This window comes from Aotus nancymaae, unplaced genomic scaffold (genome assembly GCF_030222135.1).
Source record: "Aotus nancymaae isolate 86718 unplaced genomic scaffold, 86718_ANA_hifiasm-v0.15.2.pri h1tg000058l, whole genome shotgun sequence".
Lineage (NCBI taxonomy): Eukaryota > Metazoa > Chordata > Mammalia > Primates > Aotidae > Aotus > Aotus nancymaae.
Window position 1 is genome coordinate 27384516 of NW_026988472.1, and position 22039 is coordinate 27406554.

Consider the following 22039-nt stretch of genomic DNA (forward strand, 5'->3'; position numbering starts at 1 on the left):
TCTGGCAGCTATTCACAGTAATCTAATCTCAGCTCTGTCTTCTTCAATATTTTCATCCGTGGCTTGGATGAAGACATAGATAACATTCTTATCAGATTTGCCAATACCACAAAGCCGGAAGAATAGCAAAAACTATCAGAAGCCAAAAACTTTTCAACAAATCAGACTGGTAGGCTGAATGTTGAAAGATGTAATGTAAATGCAAGGTGCTACACGTGAGTTCAAAAGAAAACTAAAACAAAAACAAAACACGTCTGAGTTAGAATACGCTCCCTGGAAATAGACTAAGATAGAGAATTGTGTGCAAAAGGCTTTTTGAGGAGTGTTCCCATGAGATACATGTATAAGGTTGTAAGGCAGGCGAGATTGCACAGAGAAAGTGCAGTGCAGCCTTCAGTGCATTGGGGCCTCATCAGATTTTCAAGGGAGTTTTGGAAATTGCAGGGCCCTTTAGAGACACACTGAATTGAATCAAGGGATCTGGGCCTTTGTAGCCCAATACTAGATAGTTAATGGTCCTGGATCACCCCGTGGGAGAGGGTAGACTGGAGTAAGATCGTTACCTATAGCTGAAGGCGATTTCCAGGGAAGGAGGCAGCTGTGAGCTGTTAGTAGTCAATCCAAACAGCTGGGGCATGAGGTCTTGGCAGAGCATCAATGTACCCACTACCCCAGGGCTACCCAGAATGCAGTCCTTTGACAAGCAACATTGGTATCACCTATGAGCTAACTAGAAATGTAAATTTGTGGGTCCTACCCCATTCAACTAAATCAGAATCTCCGGGGAACTTTTAACAAGCTTTCAGGTTTCCAAGTCATTTCTATATATATTAAAGTTTGAGAACCACTGCCCTACACCAACCAAAAAACATTCCAAATATGGAGATAACATAGAGGTTTTAGCAATGATAATCTTTCTGTCTCTCTCCTCTCTTTACACACACACACACACACACACACACACACTCTCCACAATGTGATAGAAGAGTGGGAAAGGAAAGTGAAAGGGGATCTTAGGCTGAATAAATTTAAGCATATAGCCTAGTCCTAAGAACTCATATGTCAGCTTAATAGAGGAATATTGTGATAAAGCTGTCGAAACATGGAACAGGCTGCCTTGTAAAGTTGTAGAAGTATTCAAGAACAGGTTGGTGATACCTTGGTGGTCATATGGTATAACATCCTGATCTTCTTTACATACTCATCATATACAGTGGGAGTTTTCTTTTTCCAAAGGGGGTTTTGGCAGAACTAGTTCCATTGTATCTTAATAAGTGATAACTCAAGAACGGGTTCTATGGATGAAAAAATGGTTAGGTAATATCAAGTTAAATCAAAGCAAACAAACTTCTTTCCTGTAGTGCTAATCAGACCCTTTATTACAGTGCATGCTTGGTGAATCAACAAAGTAGGTGTGTTTATGAATGTATGGGGGGAGGGATAATCTATATAGTATACATCCCTTCTAGAAGTTTGACCATGAAAGCAGTTTCTCAAGAAGAAACTTATACAACACTGTAGTATCTGGTCCCATACTATGTGTGGAATATGCACTCAGTAAGTGTTTGTAAGATAGATAGCATAGCAAATAGGCCAGGCCACTGAATGGAAATCATCTCACTGTAAGTTACCTAAATAGTATTCTCTAGTGCCTTTAGCTCAGTTCTTCACGTAGGCGTAAGCCTATAAATTTGTCATACTAACCAAGGGAATTTGTGTTATGTGAACTTTCACTGTATTCAGACATTTTTTCTATGTCTCCTCCAAGGCTGTTATTGTTTCTTCATATTCTATTAGAAGTTTAAGGACTTTTTTTCTGGGAATGTATATTAATTAGCTAACTAGATAGAGACAGAGAGAGGATAGAAATTGATGCTCTGGCAGAGGCTATTTGAATCATACTGAATCATTTTTTTTTTCCTGAGACTTCCCACAAGGAGGATGGAAGAGAAATTACTTAGAAATCCACGGAAGTAATCTGGGATATCTCCAGTAAAGACGCTATACTTAGTAAAGTCTCTATTTTAGCAGATAGCAATAAACAATAGAGGCAATAGACAATAGAGTCAATTACAATGGCTGGGATCTGCTAATACTTTTCTTTTCCCCTGAAGAAAATGCCATTAACCCTCCTTGACACTGTCTTCGTCAACATGTTAATGGAATGGAATTAACTCAAATTTTTGAGAATTTTTTCCCCACACAAATCCTATGAACCACATCATGCTAATAATTACTTTTAGCCTAATTGCTAGGTTGCTGCTGGTAACAGAAAAACTTATCCTGGCAGGTGGGCAATTTCAGAAGCCCAGCCAAGCACTTGCTGTGTGTGAATAAACCTCCATACACTTCTCATGTAGAGTAATCCTGGCCAACCCATAACTCTTAGCAACTATTCCTGATGGACAGACCTGCTCTACTCTAAGGAGAAGCCAGTGTTCTTTAATAGCGCAGTTGCAAGTCAAAGTTAGAGCAAGATTTTGCAGACTCCTTGGCAAACCAGTGGCTTGGGACTCATTGTTGACTTCAAGCCCTTAATTGATATGGTATGACAATTTGCTCAGGCTGAGTTCTGCTCCCTGGGATATGCACTGTTTGCCAAATGAATAGCAAGTGGACAGACATCTTTACAATTTGCTGGCCCATATTCTAAATTAACGTGACATTTTACAGGTCTGAGTTAACCTATGAAGTCACCAATTTCAGTATCTAAATGTTTATAACTGAGATAACGATACTGAGGCACAGAGACTCTGTGACTTTCCTAAGCTCAAAACAGCAGCTTGTGTTAATTCTGACACAGAAATTCTTGTGTTTGCTATCAGTCTTCTTTGTCTTTTTTTATGTGTGTTTTTACATTGTAGCATCATTTATATGATGTTCAGTTCTGTAATTTTTTGAGAATTTTCTCATGTAGAGTAATGTGTTAATTTTTAATATTTCTAATAGTTCTAGTAAGTCTTTTCTACTTTTATTAGCATATTAACATACTGGCTCTAAGAAGGCATCTAAGCACATCTTTGCCATTCTTCCTGAAAAGGCAAGTTCCTTTCCATCTTCTTTTTTGTATTCCAAAGTTTTGCCAAAGTTTGCTTTTCAAATGGGTTACCTGGCAGAGCTTTATGATTTTAACTTTGAAAGTACAAGTCAGAATCAGACAGTGGCAGTTATGTATGCACTACTGTGATTCCTATATAATGAAAATATCTATGGTGAAAACACCAATATTGACATATATTTGCCATTTTCTAATTAAATGCTTCAGTAAAAATTAAACATTCACTCTTTGCCAGTTACCACAATAGATATTGAGCACAGTGAACAAAATTCTGCATATATATATATATATATATGAGTCTACATTCTATGCAAGTATAATCTTTTTCTGAGAAAAGGCATAATATTCTATTAATATCAGCTTTTGCTTCTTCCACCATATATTGAAAGAATTCTGAATACTGTTATAATTTAATGGGAGAATCTAGAGAATTCTGTATTACTTTTACTACATTGATGAACTAAGATTTTTAAAAAATGTATTCTTTATAGAATTACTATTACATATTTACCTAATATTATTCTTATATCATTTGAGTTTATATTCCACTATCAAAACAGATGTGCAATGTTATTAGTTCTAACATCAAAATTACACTGATACTTTTTTATCATATTATTTTTCATGCAGATTTAAATAGTTACAACTGCATCACGTGTTGCAAGTTTTAAGAGCTACTTTAAAAATATATACTTCAAGAAAGACATGATTAGATGGGGAAACTGATGATGTTCATATTTTCAAATGAAAAATAAAAAATATACATGTGCCTATCAGAAACACTAAATTTTTACCTATATTATCAACTACTAATTTATCTACGAGAAATACCATTTTTCCCTACAAAAACTCAAACTACTTAACAATAATTATTAAACTTAGTCCCGGAACCTGGTAATATAATGGGACAAATGTTGTCGATAACAAACATTTGTCCCATTGTCAATAAGAAACATTTGTCCCATTGTCCATGAGAAAAAATCTGGAGACAACAGAACCTGGAGAGGATGTGGAGAAATAGGAACACTTTTACACTGTTGATGGGAGTGCAAATTAGTGCAACCATTGTGGAAGACAGTGTGATGATTGCTCAATGACCTAGAAAGAGAAATACCATTTGACCCAGCAATCCCATTATTGGATATATACCCAAAGAATTATAAATCGTTCTATTATAAGACACATGCACATGTATGTTCATCGCGACACTGTTTATAATAGCAAAGACCTGGAACCAACCCAAATGCCAATCAACGATAGACTGGTTAAAGAAAATGTGGCACATATACACCATGGAATACTATGCAGCCATAAAAAATGATAAGTTCATGTCCTTCATAGCGACATGGATGAATCTGGAAACCATCATTCTCAGCAAATTGACACAAGAACAGAAAACCAAACACTGCATGTTCTCACTCATAGGCGGGTATTGAACAATGAGAACACATGGACACAGGGAGGGGAACATCACACACTGCGGTCAGTTGGTGGGGGCTAGGGAAGGAACAGCGGGGGGCAGGGAGGAGGCTGGGGAGGGATAACGTGGGGAGAAATGCCAGATATAGGTGATGGGGGCATGAAAGTGGGAAACCACCTTGCCATGGGTGTACCTATGTAACAATCCTGCATGATCTGCACATGTACCCCAGAACCTAAAGTACAAAAAAAAAAAACAAACAAACATTTATCCCATTATATTGCCAGATTCCAGGGCTAAGTTTAATAATTATTATTAAGTAGTTTGAGTTTTTGTAGGGAAAAAATAAGGACCTCGTAATATAGTGGGACAAATGTTGTCAATAAGAAACATAAGAATGGTAAAGATGTGCTTAGATGCTGTCTTTGAGCCAGTATGTTAATATGCTAATAAAAGTAGAAAAAACTTACTAGAGCTATTTGAAATATTAAAAAGTAACACATCACTCTACATGCAAAAATTCTCAAAAAAATCACAGAACTGAACATCATATAAGTGATGCTGAAATGAAAAAGAAAACATATAGTTTATCAAACTACAAAATATAGTTGATCAAAACCAATTTTTCCTATTTATTGACAATATTTATTCAGGAAGGAAAGTGAATGAGTGAAATGAACAATGGTCTCTAAGAGAGGTGGAGGATAGCAATAAATTCAGACTTTTCCTGTCATTACAGCAGGGAAGTAAAAGAGCTATGGTCAATTCTAGAAAGTTACTTGGGGGAACTAGTGATTCCCTGTAAACGTGTACGTTTTGGAAATTTAATTCAGCAATTTGATTTACAGCAAGAAGTGAACAGATAGATCAAATTTGGAAGACCAATTATCTGGATGGCATTCATTTTTTCCTAGATATGCTGTCTCATCCTGTGTCCATTAAACTTTCAGGTGATCTTCGAAGGTATTTCCAAGTAAAATGTATTGCTGCTTCCCCTGCACCGCTTTTGCTGTGGTCAACTTTAGTTCTTTGGGCTCACAAAACTGATAGAGGAAAATAAGGAAAACTGAGCACTGGATTAAAATAAATTAATTTCCATTCTATGACTAACTAAAGAAAATTATAACTGTGCTTCTGTGATCATTAATAAGGAAATGATCAAATTGTTCAGTGAACAACTTGTATGGGATTTTAAAGTATTGTGTCATCATCAATGTTGCCAATTAGCATATACTTTGAAACCAACTAAAGCAAATCAGTTGATTAATCAGTAAGGGTCTTTTAAAATGACAACATCTAAAAAGCAAATGTATTATTTTGGAAAATCATGACAGCACAAGAATGAGCCAGATGTTTTACAACATGGTATCCATAATTTAAAGTATGTAGTAGTCACTCAAAGGATTTCTAATTCAGTTTCCTTATGATTTGGCTATGCTAGAATTTGGAAAAACACTTTAAGGAAATATGAGAGACAGCAAAATTCAATATGTGGATTTTTTCACTAAAGCTTATTTCTGATTTTTTACAAACTTTCCTAGGTACATGTTAGCTTCATGATACTCATAGCAGTGGACTCTGTAGTTTTAATAAAATGTGAATGTATATTCTTTTCTCAATAATATTAAAGAAGGTTGACTTTCATGAGGATATTTTTATTTTTCTGAACATTAAGAACTCTCAAAGATCTAATTACTCTGACAATGGAAGATGTGAATTTTGTTTTCTAAAGGAGGACAGAATCTATAGAAATGTTCATTGTACTCAGACTGTTGGCTAATCTTAAAGGAGAAACCATCAATTAATTTACTGAGAAGTATTATCTTTTTCTTCAATTATGCACATCACAAAGATTTGGAGCAAAATCCACTTAAATGTGTATATATATATATATATAATATATATATAATAGATGACTCTTCATATGTTGTAAGGGCCCTGTCTTCTTCCTGCAAAATGATTAAAATTTTGATCAGAAACCAGACTTTAATAATCCATTCTAATTCCCAAGTGTATGTAACTGTACTATAAGAAAAATAAATATTTCTTCTTTAGGGATATCCATGAGTTAAGGGTATTCATAATATGGTGTCTTGTAGAAAATATTAAGCTTTGGGTGAATAGGGATGTTTGGGAATAACAAGGCTAAGAGAGATGCTGCCCTTACTCACTTTTCTCTGATTTGTTTTTTCTGTCATTTCCCCAGTGCTCCTGTCCTCAACTTTGCCTCCCTCCTTATTCCTTTATATCTCCATTTCAGCCTCAATGGTATTTCTCGATTAATGCTAGCATTTGCTTCCCGTGAGCTCTTGGACCCTGTCAGCTTCCATACCTGTTCCTGCTCACATATTTTCCTATCCCCAATGGTTACAACATGTCTTCTATCTTAGTGCACTATAGAATTGTCTTACTTTCCCAGTCTCCTGTTCCTCAGTATTTTCCCACTTTTTTGTTTTCCCATCTGTATATTTCTCTTCCATGTCTGCACTGTCATCTGCTTAGAAGATGGCACTTAAGGACATTGTTATCTGAGTAAATCTTCAACACAGTCACCATGAAGTATGGTTACTTTGTCACTTTCCTTTTTTTCCATAGTGTGTGCAAACTGCCCTGATCTGCATAGAAAAGTATAATAATAGATGAAATAAAATGCACAAAAATGTCCTTGGCTATCCCACCCCCCAGACATATAGGAGAGAAATAATTTTGAACCAGATGCACAGAATAACACTTATGTCACATGGACATGGAATTATCGTGTTAGCATATTATTTGAAATTCTTTCCTAGGACCTTGACGTTTGTTCACTTTTTGTTTACAAATTATATGTACCTATCTATTAATTACAAATCGCTTTTATGTATCTTTTACCAAAGAAAGGTTGTTTATTCTGAAAGCTTTTATTTGGCAAATAACTTGTAAAAATATTCACATTGTGTATTTATTTTCCCTTTCTAGTCTGAACTCCAGTTATCTTAAACTTTGTGCAGTTTTTAAAAATCATAACAAAAAAGCTTCCTCGTCATTCTTGTCAAAACAGGTTTACCAGACTGAGGTAAACTTAAAATAGTGTAAAAGTTAAAAAGCTGATTTGCTCCTTCCAGCATGTTTGTTGCCTTTTTGCCACAGCAAAATTGTAAATGTAAACTTATTCCCTAGGAGATGAGCTGGGCTGCAATTTTCAGCTAATTGGGAGAAGCAGCCCTGAGTTGAGCACTGTCAGGCTGATTTGAGTCTTAAGATATGATGATGATTATTGTGTCAAATGTAATCAAGAATGTGGGCTCTGAACTGACTAAAAGGCTGGCTGTTTTTAATTCAGGTTCGTATATGAAGTAGACCTCCGGTTCACCGATAGTCACAGCTGGTTGTAGAAGAGAGCAATTTTTAAACTGTTATTTCATTCTCTATGGAACTGTAAGGATCAGAGATTGGATGCACAGGCGGGAACACATCCTCATGATCTCCTGAAATATTCTATTAATTTTCAGTATAATACACTTTATCTTGAAATTCCCCTGTGGCTCTGTATCTGTGGTTTTCAAACTTCTCAGACCCAATGCCACCCCTCTTTTCTTTTTTAAACAACAAATACTTTGTAACACCTTCTTTACTATTATAGGCCAAAATATGTAGATAATATGCCCTACTTACACATGCAATAGTTTAAACAATGCCCTGACTCTAATTTTAAAGAGAAATGAGAGTCATTTATAATAAAATAATATGTGTTTTAGTGTGTAGTTATTCAGGCAGGATCACACTGGAACACAAGTGAAGTTTTTAGATCATGAGACTATGAATGCAGTATCAACAAATGCAGAATGACACCATTGTGTCGTATGGAGACTCAAATACCATGAGAAGCATTGGTCATCCATAGCATAATTTTCCAAAATTTCTAACACCACGAAATAAATTTTTTCTTGGATTGTTGTGGCAGTTAGTTGCATGCCTGAAAAATTCAGTGTCTTAAAACCTTGAGGAAAATGTCTTATGTTTACATGTAAAATTTTAAGTTCCAGGTTTTGGTGTTTATAAACAGGGTTTCCACATATATGCATGTCCAGTGGGATATTCTAAAGTGCTGTCAGACTTGGGATAGTTCTTTGTTGTACAATAAGTCTACCATCTTCATTCCCTCTCTATAGAATGCTATTATAGTAACACTCTTCAGTCACTGTGGTAGTCAACTGTCCTCCCTCAGTTCCAGAATGCCTCTTTTTTTGTGGTCTGTATAATTTGGTTAAATGTTTTTACAGACAAAAACTGATTTGTGAATTAATGAAATAGCAATGTTTTTGGTGAGCCTAACCTATTTCTGGGTGATACAGTTGTCATTTTTACAAGACTAAATGAAATTACCATTTATGACCTGCTAGATTGTCTAGCCCAATCTTTTAAAATTCTGTGATTATCACTGCAATTATAATCTATTTTTATCACTTGAATGGCATGGTCTTTATAAAAGCGTGGTGATATCTTGAACTCCTGACCTCGGGTGATCCACCCGCCTCAGCCTCCCAAGGTGCAAGGATTGCAGGCATGAGCCACCACAACTACCCTAACCTCTTTTCTTTATGAATTACCCAGTCTCAGGTAGTTCTTTATTGCAGTGTGAAAACAGGCTGATACAGCATGTATGCATTTCATCTGAGTTACTAAATTTATTAGCATAAAGTGTTTCATAATTTTCCCTTGTTACTGATTTTTTTAAGTGTGTGTGGTTTTTTTTAATGAGGGTCTCACTATGCTGCCCAGGCTGCTCTTGAACTCCTGGCCTCAGGAGAGCCTCCTGCCTTAGCCTCCCTAGTAGCTGGGATTACAGGTACATGCCACCATGCCTGGCTCCCTTGTTATCCTTTTAAATATCTTTAATAAAACCCCTTTGATTTCTGATATTCAAAAAAATGAAAAGGACAGTGATAACACTTGTCTATTATCCTTCTCCCCACATAGCCATATCAGTTGCCCTCTAACCAGTTGTTGACAAATGCAGTTAAATTTTATGTAAAAATTATGAGATATTACTGTAGCTGTCCAAGACATTTGAAGTGCTTAGTGGAACTTACATGAAGGCCATAAGAGAAGCACGGACCCATTTGTTGAAGACATTAACTAGCTAATTTACTAAAACAACACAGATAATATGCATACAGAGATAAATCTATGTGGTCTAAATTATTGAGACAAAAATAATGTTTTACATTGAAATATGTTTAGACAAGTAGGTAAGCAAAATACAGCAGTCTATTTGCATTTCATCTGGGCATTTGACAACGTCCTTCATTATATTCTTGTGAGTAAGTTGGAGAAATACCGGCTAGATACAAGGAAATTGGATGGCTTAGAAGCCATTTTATGATTTTACACAAAGGAGGTCGATTAATAGACCAGTGTCAAATGGTGATGGAAGATCTCTGGTGCTGTGACAAGCTTCTGTTCTCAACCCTGACACACTGGATGTTTTTGACAGAACATGTGTGGAACTACAGAGAGGATGCCCGTCAAACTTATGGGTGATAAAAAGCAGAGAGGGCAGGAGTATGTTGGGTGACAGAAGCCAAATGGGTTTCTGAACAGGCTGAGTTTTAAGGCACTTTGGTACTTCATGTCTGAAGACCAAGATCAAACTTATAGGCAATCTGAACATTTGCCAAAATAAGGGGTTAATTTTGACAGAAGTTATTATTTGTATGCCCTCTGTGTATTTAATCCACCTAAAAATATATTGAAGCGACATTCTTTGCAGAAGCCCATTTTGAAAATTCAAAAAAAAATTAACTTTTTGTGGAAGAGTAACAGAAACTCAGTCACCAACAGCTAAATACAATGTGTTGCCCAGTAATTTCATGGCTAATATAAAATTTGATGAAAGAAACAAACTCCAAAGATTGAATATCTGCACATTTACAAAGCAGAACACAATTTTGGTCACAGAATTGCTAATTCTCATTTTTAACCATCTTGGTTATAACTGAATAATAGCTTTTTTTATAACAAAGATGATATTTGCAAATTATTATGAGGTTCAATTATTTATGTGAAAGCAATGTTTAAGCTTTAAAATTTATATAAATATAAAATATTATTCAATAAATTCACATCAAGAAAGAATTTTACATTTTTTTAAGAACAAAGGACTCTGGTCTTATTTTTTAGAAGTTATATATCTTATTGATAGTAGGTTTCTTGATTTTAATTAAATTTATTGAGTATCTATTAAATTGCCAGTAACTGTGGTGTGAATCTTTGCCCTCAAATAATCTACAATAAGTTGGGGATTATCAATGATGATGATGATGATGATGAATATAGAGACTATAGTAAGTGGTATATTCATAAGTCAGAGGATTCTTAAAACCAGATGCAGCCCTCAGATTCATTCCTTTCATGTTGAAGTTCTAATTGAAAAAAAAAATCCTAAATTTATGACTGTTCTTTATAAATTTTAATTGATCTTATAAAAGACCATCAATACATTTCAAAGTATCTAGGTCTTTTAAATGCAGTTTTTCACCCTGGTAATTAAAAGTGTGAAAGCAAGAATCTTTAAATCTTTATTTTGATAAGTTTTAATTAGCTTGAGCTATTTGTAATCCCACATCTTGTCATGTAAATCATATCTGAGCCATTAAAATAGGTTTACAATTAGAAGGGCAATTCTTTTAGAATCTACTTAAACTAAGTCACTTTGAGAAATTAATTCATTACTCAATTGGTCTTACTAAAATGTATTTATTTGACTGCAAAATGTGTAGTAAAGCAATGTATGAAGTATTTTATTTCCATGTTAGAAATTTTATGTAAAACATTTCCCAAAATACATAGACATCCAGATAATCTCTGTATCATTAACAAACATTTGTTAACTTATCATTTAGAGAAGGCCAAAATTGTATATACTATAATTTTGTATAATTTCATAAGAATTAAAATATTTGATTAATGCCTGTAATGCCTTCTTTCTCAATCAAATCCTCAAGCTTACCTAGAGTTCAAAGTTCAGTATTTCTTGTAATACATCTCATAGATGAAAAGTGAAGATGATAAGCAAAGGAATAATAATTTATTTTTTCTTTTCACACATATATACACACATACCCCATAATTATAATTCATATAATAATCACAGAAAACAAATGACTTTTGAGAATAGTGACATATTAACATCCATTATATTTATTTCACAGGGAGATTGGTGAGTCTACCTTAAGAGGTAATGTCTTATAGTACAGTGGACTAGATTGTTTCAAGATTTGTCATTTATTTTGGCAACTCAGCCAGCCTCCCTGAAAGTCAAGTTTCTCATCTATAAACTGTTCATGATCATTACAACCTGCCTCATTAGCCTCATCAAGCTATTTAAAATATGAAAGGAAATGATATCTGTGGATCCTGTCAAAGGAGCTTGAAAACTTCAGAATATTATTTTAGTGTAAAATGCTATAACAATAAATGTTGAATCTAAAAGGACTTTTTCTTTTCTTTTCTTTAAAATTCAGGAGTACATGTGCAGGTTTGTTATATAGGTACACTCATGTCATGGAGGTTTGCTGTACCGATTATTTTGTTACCCAGGTACTAAGTATAGTACACATTAGTTATTTTTCCTGATCCTCCGGTAGGCTTCCATGTCTGTTGTTCTTCTCTATGTGTCCATGTGCTCTCATCATTTAACTTCCACTAATAAGTGAGAACCTGAAATATTTGGTTTTCTGTTCCGGCATTAGTTTACTAAGGACAATGGCCTCCAGCTCCATCCATTATCTCTGAGGAATCTCCACATTGGTTTTCACAATGATTGAAATAACATATACTATAACCAACAGTTTATAAGCATTCTTTTTCTCCCCAACCTCTCCAGAACCTGTTATTTTTGACCTCTTAATAACAGCCATTCTGACTGGTATGTGGTGGTATCTTCTTTTGGTTTTGATTTGCATTTCTCCAGTGATCGGTGATGTTGAGCTTTTTTTCATATGCTTGTTGGCCACATGTATGTCTTCTTTTAAAAAGTGTCTGTTCATGTCCTTTGCTAAAAGGCCTCTTTCAAAAGTGTATTATTAACCACGAGAGACTACTGAGTAAGAGACTAGGTCATAAAAGTCACAAATATTTCAATATCATAATCCAGAATTTAGATCTGGAGTTATGAAATTGTTCATATTTTCAAATTCCACTGACAGAGCTCTACTATAAGTTCATTTCATGTGTTCACATGTTTTTAGCCACTTCTTTCCTTTTAAAGTAAATCTGTTCTGTGTTTGCCTTTTGACATTAGAAAATTGAACCTACCTGCTTGGCTGTCTTCTGAATATTATGTATCAACATCCAAGAAGCTACAGTCCTATTTTTCTCTAAGTTATTGTGGATGAAGATATATTTATATATATATATATTTGCTTAACTGCACAGTCTTATCAGGTTTTTAAGAGATGATCTTAGGTTCATCTTTTAAATTGGTTTTTATACTATTTTAAACATATCATTTTAGAAGAGAAGAAAAGCTACTTGGTCTATCAACATTAAGAAATATATCATTAAAGAGATTATCACTACAAGTAACCAAAACCAACTTAAAAATTCACATTTACAAATCACTGAGAATTTATTCAGAATAGAAATCGTGTGCAATTATAGGTCAACTCAAATTTAAGTTTGTAATTATCTGGGAAGTAGTGTTAACTCCATTTTTTTTTCCTAAAGATCCTTTACAGTTGTATAAATGCCCATAATAATATGTTGAGTTCTCTGTATATTAACCAAACCAAATGTAATTCATTACTCCCTACATTATATTTCAACCTCTCCAAATAGTACCTTTTGGTATTGTATCAGCAGAAAAACAAAATACAGATCTTAAGGAGTATTAATCTCTTTAAAAATTCAAGAAAAAAATGTGTGTATAGAGATATGTATTTTGTCTGTTCATAACATTGTGTACATTTCTTTATCAACTAGTTTTTCTCAGTGATTTATGAGTTGAAATACAAATCAAATGAAATGAGCAATGCAAAGTAAAGTAGAAAACACATTTTCTACTGCTATCTCTTAATGCAGGTCTTTTCAGGAAATTACTAGTGGTTTTAAGGAAAGTGTATAATTATGGTTGTTTCTCTAATGATAAATTTGCAAATCTCTATTTTAAAAACATTGATGACGTTAAAAAAAGAGATGAAATGTATTTTTCAAAATTCTTTACATGATTGATAATGCCTATACTCTCTTATTATCTAAAGTCTAGGTGACATGTATATTAAAAAAAAATAAAATGTCCGTATCATTGAAGGAAGTTTACACAGATAGCTTCAGAGCTGTGGTTTATCTTTGGAGGATTAATCTATTTCTCATGCCAGTGTGTTGCTACTGCACATGTTAAAAAGTCATCCTGTGGTGTCTGGGGTGACAAAAGATGGGAATGAGTTTTCTGAAAACTAATCAGCAATACTTTGGGAACATTTAGGTCGTGGTTTCCAATTAACTCTGGAGAGTTTGAGTAATTTAGCACCAGACCTCAGGAGAGAGGGGATGAAAACCTCATTAATTCATATGTTGGTGAACAGCAAACCAGCAAATTTGCATTAAAAATGGATTTTTATTTTAAAGCAAAGACCAGCTAGATGCTTTCTGCGGTAGTTGGGGTAGGAGAATATCTTTGTATGTATGTGTTCGCTTATGTGTAGGCATTTGTGTCTTTCAACAACCCTGCATATGGTAGTAATAGAAAATTAAATTTGTGCTCTAAAATGAATACCAGGATTCAGTGATGTAATCTTTCTTGCACCTTTCTTTCTTTTAGTACAATGAATATATCATAAAGGAGTGGATTCTAATATCTATCTTCAGAGTTGCAAAACCTTCTTTTCTAGAATGCAAGACTTGGGCTATAACCCCAGCTCTGCCACTTAACTTGTATACAACCTTGAGAACATCATTATAATTCTCTCAGAATCAATCTCTCCAACCCTAAAATGAAATCAGCAAAAACCTGTATTGTATATTTAAAAGGCTTTTATCTTTATGAAAATTAGTTAGGCAGACTTTTATTGAGCATCCATCACTCTATTTTGAGATAATGCCTTGCTAGATGATCTCCACCTATTTTGGCAGAAAGAGTAAAAATTGTTTAAGATACATTTATCACTTATTTTTCAAATTGAGATAGCAGTCTATGAATGCAGATTGATCCATGTTACATTTGACCTACTGGTAAGGACTCCAGATGGTTTATAGCCTTAGTCACATTATAACTCTGGTTAAATGTTTACATATCTGTCTCCTTTACTAGACTTGAATACGTTAAATGTCAAAGTCTATGTATCATTGAATTTTCTGTCACCAGCATCAGGCACAGATCCTGGTACACAATAGATATGGAATAGATGTATGGATGAATTATTGAACTAGATGTTGGTAGGCATGTGGAAATAAGAATGAGGTTCAAAATTAAAGATAATCTATATCAAGTTTAAAGCCATTGGCAGAAAATGAAATATCCAGCTGAGTATACAGAGAAAAAGAAGATAGGTAGAAAAATGGAAAATATCTTATGAAGTGATAATAGAATAAATCTGAGTAGGTTTGAAAATATATAAAGACTTACATGGATGTTAGCTTTAAAAATTATCTTCCATGCTGTACATTACATCTGCCATTCCTCATGCTGTGGATGAAAAGCAAGCATGAGAAGTTAAAATAAAATGATGTCATATATTCCTTACTTTACAGTTTCATAACAGAGGAGAAAAGAGAAACATTCTCCTATTGCTACAACCCTTCTCCAGTCATATTTCTAGGTAGATGTTGCCCAAAGGCAGATAAAAACTACAAAGTTGTTGCTTGGAATGGACTACTAGTTCAGGCAATGTTGACAGATTTTGCTTAGATTCATGCTTCTCATTAGTGCACATTACTAATAGAATTGCTAGAGATTAAAAGGTATCCTTTCTACAAGGTGCTATATATCCATAGGTGACAAAATTCTAGCTTCTTCTCATAAATACAATATAAAGTTATGTTTTAAAATCAAAATGCAATTTACTAGCAAACTAGTAGGAGCTGGTATGGTTATAGGAATTTGAACTTCAGATTAACTCTGGTTCTGTGAGTAGTGATTGATAGTACAAGAATCTTTTTGATCTTACATCCAGCTGCTGCTAAGGTCACCCTAACCTATATCCCACCAAAAAAAAAAAAAAAAAGGAACACAATAATGATCCTTTAATCCTTCTCCTAAAATATCATAGGAAATGAGAGTGGCTGAATTGCAAATAAACTAGGAAGGAAAGATTCGGAATATTTTATTTGGTTAGTCTACAACAAAGCCAGGGCACCAGGGCATAGCGAGAGTGTTATTTAGCAGAAGACTGAGTTGTTTGAATGTTCCTGATTTATCGCACTTAAAAAAAAATCTGGGCAAAGTAACCTTTCATATCAGATTGAGCCTTTTTCTAAAAATAATATATTTCTGTAATTTTATTTATTTGTTTATTGTACTTTAGGTTCTGGGGTACATGTGCAGATCATGCAGGATTGTTGCATAGGTACATACATGGCAATGTGGATTGCTGCCTCCATCCACCCCCCTCCACCACGTCACCTACATCTGGCATTTCTCCCCATATTATCCCTCTCTGACCTCCACACCATCCCCCCCGGCTGTCCCTCCCTTGGCCGCCCACAACAGACCCTAGTGTGTGATGCTCCCCTCCCTGTGTCCTTGTGTTCTCATTGTTCAACACCCGCCTATGAGTGAGAACATGCAGTGTTTGATTTTCTGTTCTTGTAGACACCGTTCTGCACTGATAAATTATTTTTCATCCTTATATCTAATAGTAGAATAGTGTCTATACATTAATTAAGCTCTTTAGGCTTATCTTTGAAAGTAACAAATTTCCCTTCCTTTGTCCTTTTTATGTATTATGTTAGCCATAAGAAATTGATGATATTCAACTCTATGGAGTCTTAGAGATTTATTCAGAAATGCCATGGTATGTGTGTGTAGCGAGGGTAGGGTTCTAATGACAGATCAGAATATACTTATCTGATTGCCTCATTGATAATCAGGTCTTAAAAAGAAAATGGATGTGCTGAAAACATGCCCTCTGTGATTCTTTACCTTCCTGCAAAATTGTCTCTGGATAAACACTTTCTGGGGCAGGTGTAGGGTTGCAGTAAGCTTTATAGCTCCAACACTCTGCCCCTTCAGTAGATTCTTGCTTGTAACTGGTGATAATGCAAACCTGCATTGTCTGTAGGTCTCCTTAAAGGGCAACCAACAGTGCAGTAGCAATTCAGGCACAATTGCTGCGTGTGAGAATCCTCTATCTTGTTCCCTTTGGAGACCACATACATTCCTTAGGCAAGTATATTTTTTAAATCCTTGTTCAGCATGACAACTCAAGAGGTCAAGTTGCCCCAGAAAGCAGATTCTGAGAAAGCGATTAGCATGAAGGAATTTTATTGGCAAGTGCTCTCAGGATTAACACCTGTGAGGGGAGGAAAGGAATGGGAGCAGGATTGGGCAGCAGGAGAAGCTGGGCTACTATATAATCACAGCTACAACACAATCAACCCTCCCTCTCTCCTTCCTAGCCTTGCCCAGGAGGATCTCTGAAGTCTGAGGTAGGTGAGACATTCAGAATTGTCCTGAGTGGCAGAAAGGGACCCAGGGTTTTATAGCCCACAAATCTCCCATCAGTCACTGAGTGCAGCCCGCCTCGGAAACATAGTGGGTAACTTTGAGCTAGGCACCTCTCTTTAGCTGAGGCCAGTTCTCAAATAAGGATGACAGCTGAGAACCGTCAGCCAGCAGCACTACCAGCAGCTAGGGTCAGAAGTATTTCAGTCCTGAAAAGGAGTCCGGGCAGCACAGCTTAGCATCTAGTAAACCAGCAGTTCTCAAATTTGGTCCCCTGCAACTGCAGTTCTCAAACTTTAGCATATATTGGAAGGCTTGTTAAAACATAGGTTGCTGGATTTTACCCACAGAGTCTCTGATTTAATAGGTCTAGGCTGAGTTCTGGGAATTTGCATTTCAAATAAATTCTCAGACAAGACTGGTGCTGCTGGTCCACGGACTACACTTTGAGAACACTGTTTCACACTGCCCTTATTTACATACTGAGAACAGTACAGGGTGCCCTTATGAATAGAATGAAAACCTTTGGAAATCACATTATTCCTTACTCCATCAAATTCTCCGCTATTTTTGTGCACCATAAAGTTGGAATAGCTGATTATAAAACTTTGTTATGTAAAAAAGTACTTAACCAATACAGTAGATTCTGTTTGCATAGCATTATTACGGTTTCTAATATCTGGTCATTGTTACTTTTAAAATTTAGCCAAATTTTCTCCAGGGCCTGTAGTTTGATAACCTGGAAAAAGAAGTTATTAAAAAATCTAATTCAATAACTTTAGTTTTTTTCTAAACATCTCATTTTCTTTATGATTCTTATTATTTTTACATGTTATTGATATAAGCTGTTTAAAACCATATGGTTCAGAAAATTTTAAAACTATATGATACATTTAGAGCATTTTGAATGTGCAGATATGGAAATTGAGTATTCTTGATTCATCCTAGTCTAGACCCTGCACAATTAAAATTTAGGAGTATGATGTACACACATGGATTCCGAGAGAAATGTAGCCTTAAAACCCCCAACACAAGCAGGAAACAACAGTCTTACCTATTACTAAAGAGGCATGTCAAGGAGCTCATTTGAGGAGATTTTCTGCTGTTAATGCCATTGACTTTTTAACTTATTTTCTAAATTAGAAAATATTCAGCCTGATGTTGTCAATATTTCAGACCACAAGGGGATCATTTAGGAAAATGGTTCCTTACTGTCCTGAAAGAGTTACTGTTCTTCCCTAAGGGCCTAATTTACAAAGCAGCAAACTTGCTGGTAGGATTTGGCTGAAAATCGCATTGTCTCCGTAGAACCCTTTCATCTGATTTATGTGCATTGCATTTTGCAAATAACTCTTGGAAAGTTATTTACTAGTTACTTTCTCTGGAAGCAGTGGGTAAGTGGCGTTTCTAGTTTAAGGATAGAGGAGCTAAGATGCATCAAGTGCAGGTCATCATGAAGCTGATGCTGATAAAATGCTCAATACTGAATTCTCTAAGTTTCACTCTGCCATGGGAGAATTTCATATGTTTAAATTTTGTTTGAAATTGGACTACATTAGAAAACATGCCAAATGTCTAACCCTGCATTTATATTCTGGAACGTGACAGCTTATTTCTATTCCAAATTTTGCACTGGAGATGGAGTAAGTCTTAATGCAAACTGCATGAAACTGCCACTTTTGTAGGTCAGACCCAGTCAATTGTCAGCAGTTACACCTGGTTCAAACTGTAAGGTGCATGCCCAATTGTAACATTGAGATTCTTGGAGTTGTTGCAGTGGTTCTGAATTTTTAAACCGTAATAAATAAAAAGATAAATGACTATTTTGATGTCTCTCCTTGCGTTGATAGTTTGCCTGAAAACTAGATAAGCAGGGAGCCAGCAGTCCGCATTAGCCCCTGAAGTACATAAGGTTTAATTTATTTGCCCAACCAGAACCTTACACTACCTTTCAGCTGTGCAGTATTAAAGTTTATTTAAGAGTTGATAAATAGCTTAGTGCAATGCTTACATTTTTCCAGTAGCTGCATCCTCATAAACCTATTCTACCCTCCACCAGTTAATGCAGACAGAAGATTTTTATCCAGTATGAGCACTGAAACTCCACTGTGGAAGACTGTGTGCTCAGCAAAAACCTCACCCATGATGAATAAACAGCTCTTCCGGGGGCTTTGCTGCCGCTGGCTCGGCAGGAGTTGTTTATTGCCTGGTTTGCACATCCCATGATAAAGTTGCTGCTGAAATAAATTGCAGTTTTGCATAATTATTGACAATCACATCTTAACAAGCAATGTGTATCATATTCAAGTGTTCAATTTTTTAAAATCCATTTTTAGCTTATGTTTAATCCCAGAAAGTGTTTGTGTAGTAATAGAAGGCAAATAAGACCTTTAAATAGAGTACTAATTTCCTCATTGCAGACAAAGTTTACCTGAATCTTTTTCAAGGAGACTGTTATTGCCTAAGGCAATTTTCCTTTCTAAGCTATTATTATGTAGATGTTTGCTGAGGGCATATGTGTATGTATCCACAATACATGCATTTTATATACATATGATCAAAAATGGGAATACATTTTTAAGGTTTTTGTCATGAGAGAGTTTGTTTCATCCTTTTAAAAGATTAGAGGAATGGGGAAATGGATTGTGGGTAGAAGGAACTACAGAATTACTAACTGTAATGTATAACTGTATAACGTGTGGGGCACTCAACTTCATGAACTTTCTACTTTAATTCTCATCAAAGCAATAGACATTGCAGATGAGAAACTGAGAATCAGAGAGGTAACTTGCCATATCACATAACTGGTAAGGAACACTGGGAATTGAACTCAAATCTGCCTGATTTTTAAGACTCTAATCTTTTTCATTACACATAACATTTTTATTTTGGTAAATGTTCTCAGTTGTATGATCAAATAATTAACTATGAAACTAACACAATAGTTATAACTGGTGTCATGCAAAATGATAGTTTGCACAAAATGATAATTTCTATGAAATGTTATTTCTCTACTTGTTAGTCTTTTTTCCTTTGCCCTTCAATTCCATTCTTTTCATCTTTTTCTCTAGTCTTTTCCTTTTGACTCTAGGTTTGTATTTTCTTGACTTTTCTCTGTGCATATTGAATCCTTGTTTTCTGCCTCAGGGCGGCATCAAAGACAAGCATGGTACAGGGATTTTAGAGTTTTAACTATAAAGGTTAGTCCCAACTTTGGCAGTATATTTAAATAAGCTTTCAAAATTGACCAGCAAAAACTACAAAATTGAAAAAAGATAGTTTGAACTTTCAAATATTCAAGTAGATATGTATTTCACATGTATATTTATGAAACCTCTGTGGAGAGGGGTTTATAGAAATCTGTAATTGTCATTCTTGCATACCTTCCCCCATACAAACGCCTTTAAGTTGAATAAAAATGAAAGTAAATAGACTGCACAATATTATAGTTGTTGCTTAAAGGAAGAGCTGTAGCAACAACTCACCCCATTGTTGGTATATTACAATTTAGTTCCTCCATCTTTCTCTTTTTATGGAGTTCACTAGGTGCACCATTCTGATATTTCATAATTGCGTCTGATTATCTGTTCCTTTGTAGGGTGAGTGAGCGAGAGGCTGCTTTGGAAGAAACTCATAGATTACTGCAACAGTTCCCCCTGGACCTGGAAAAGTTTCTTGCCTGGCTTACAGAAGCTGAAACAACTGCCAATGTCCTGCAGGATGCTACCCATAAGGAAAGGCTCCTCGAAGACTCCAAGGGAGTAAAAGAGCTGATGAAACAATGGCAAGTAAGTCAAGCATTTCCACTTTAGCACTCTTGTGGATCCAATTGAACAAATCTCAGCATTTGTACTTGTAACTGACAAGCCAGGGACAAAATAATATACTTGCTTTTATACAGCCTGATATATTTCAGCTTTTGGACAAGGAGGAGAGAGGCAGAGAGAGAAGGAAATATCATTTATAATTCCACTTAACACCCTCATCTTAGAAAAAGTACATGCTCTGACCAGGAAAACATTTGCATATAAAACCAGAGCTTCGGTCAGGGAGAAACTTTGCTCAGAGAAATAACTTAGGGATTGGTTTATTAAATTTTAAAAGTTGACATTTTTGAGGGTTTATTTAATATTTTACAGGGAAAGCATCTGTATGAATTGTCTGTTTTATTTAGCATTGCTAACTGAATCAGTTTCCCTTCATTACTTTCAAATATGTTTTGAAATGTTAATCTGGCATTTTGTAGCTTTCTTCCTAACATGATCTGTGAAAATAAAAATGAGACGGCTAAATTTGTCATAGTTAATGATCAAACAATTTTCAGACAATTGTCTTTCCTAGAAACAAAAATTATTGCCATAAAGTTCCATATGCATAAACAGTGAAAATAGAGTTTGGGGTAGTTTTGTTTAAACGGAGTGTTGGTGAGAATCATATTCTGTAGTACAAGGAGGCTCTTAAAGTTTATTCTCAATATCTGATATAATTTTCCTGGACTATTACAGAGCTTTGTTATGTATAGTTGGTTTTTCTGACTTGATATAATAACTTTACTAGTCTCTCAAATACAATTTGGAGTATAATAAGATGATTGATTTTTTAGACTAACTTCATTTTTTGATATTTTAAACTATTATGAAAAACACAATAGTATATTCTAGTTTGAAAAATAATTCCAGAATCAAATCACAAGAAGCAGTTCTCCTGGCTTCCTCCTATTGTTCTGCTTCTCCTGTTTTTCTTTTTTGATATGATAGTTGATCTACTTTGCTGCTCTGGTGCATAGAGTAAGTGACAGTGGCAATTTATGGCTTCTGAATTTATCATTCTTGCTTTATCATCCTCCTTTGACCCCACTTTCTCCTCTGAAATGCATGTTGAGTTAGTTTGATCATTTGGAGGTAATTCGTTTGGCATG

The 22039-nt window shown here is 35.0% G+C and overlaps 1 protein-coding gene across 12 annotated transcripts in view; it reads left to right on the plus strand.

Moving 5' to 3' along the window:
* Positions 1-22039, plus strand: part of DMD (dystrophin) — a 2277745-nt gene that overhangs the window by 1725305 nt on the left and 530401 nt on the right. For all 12 annotated transcript variants that reach the window (XM_064364425.1, XM_064364424.1, XM_064364427.1 and 9 more), the window contains one exon: positions 20720-20909. In XM_064364425.1, the coding sequence (XP_064220495.1) occupies positions 20720-20909 (190 nt within the window). The remainder of the gene's footprint in view (positions 1-20719; positions 20910-22039) is intronic.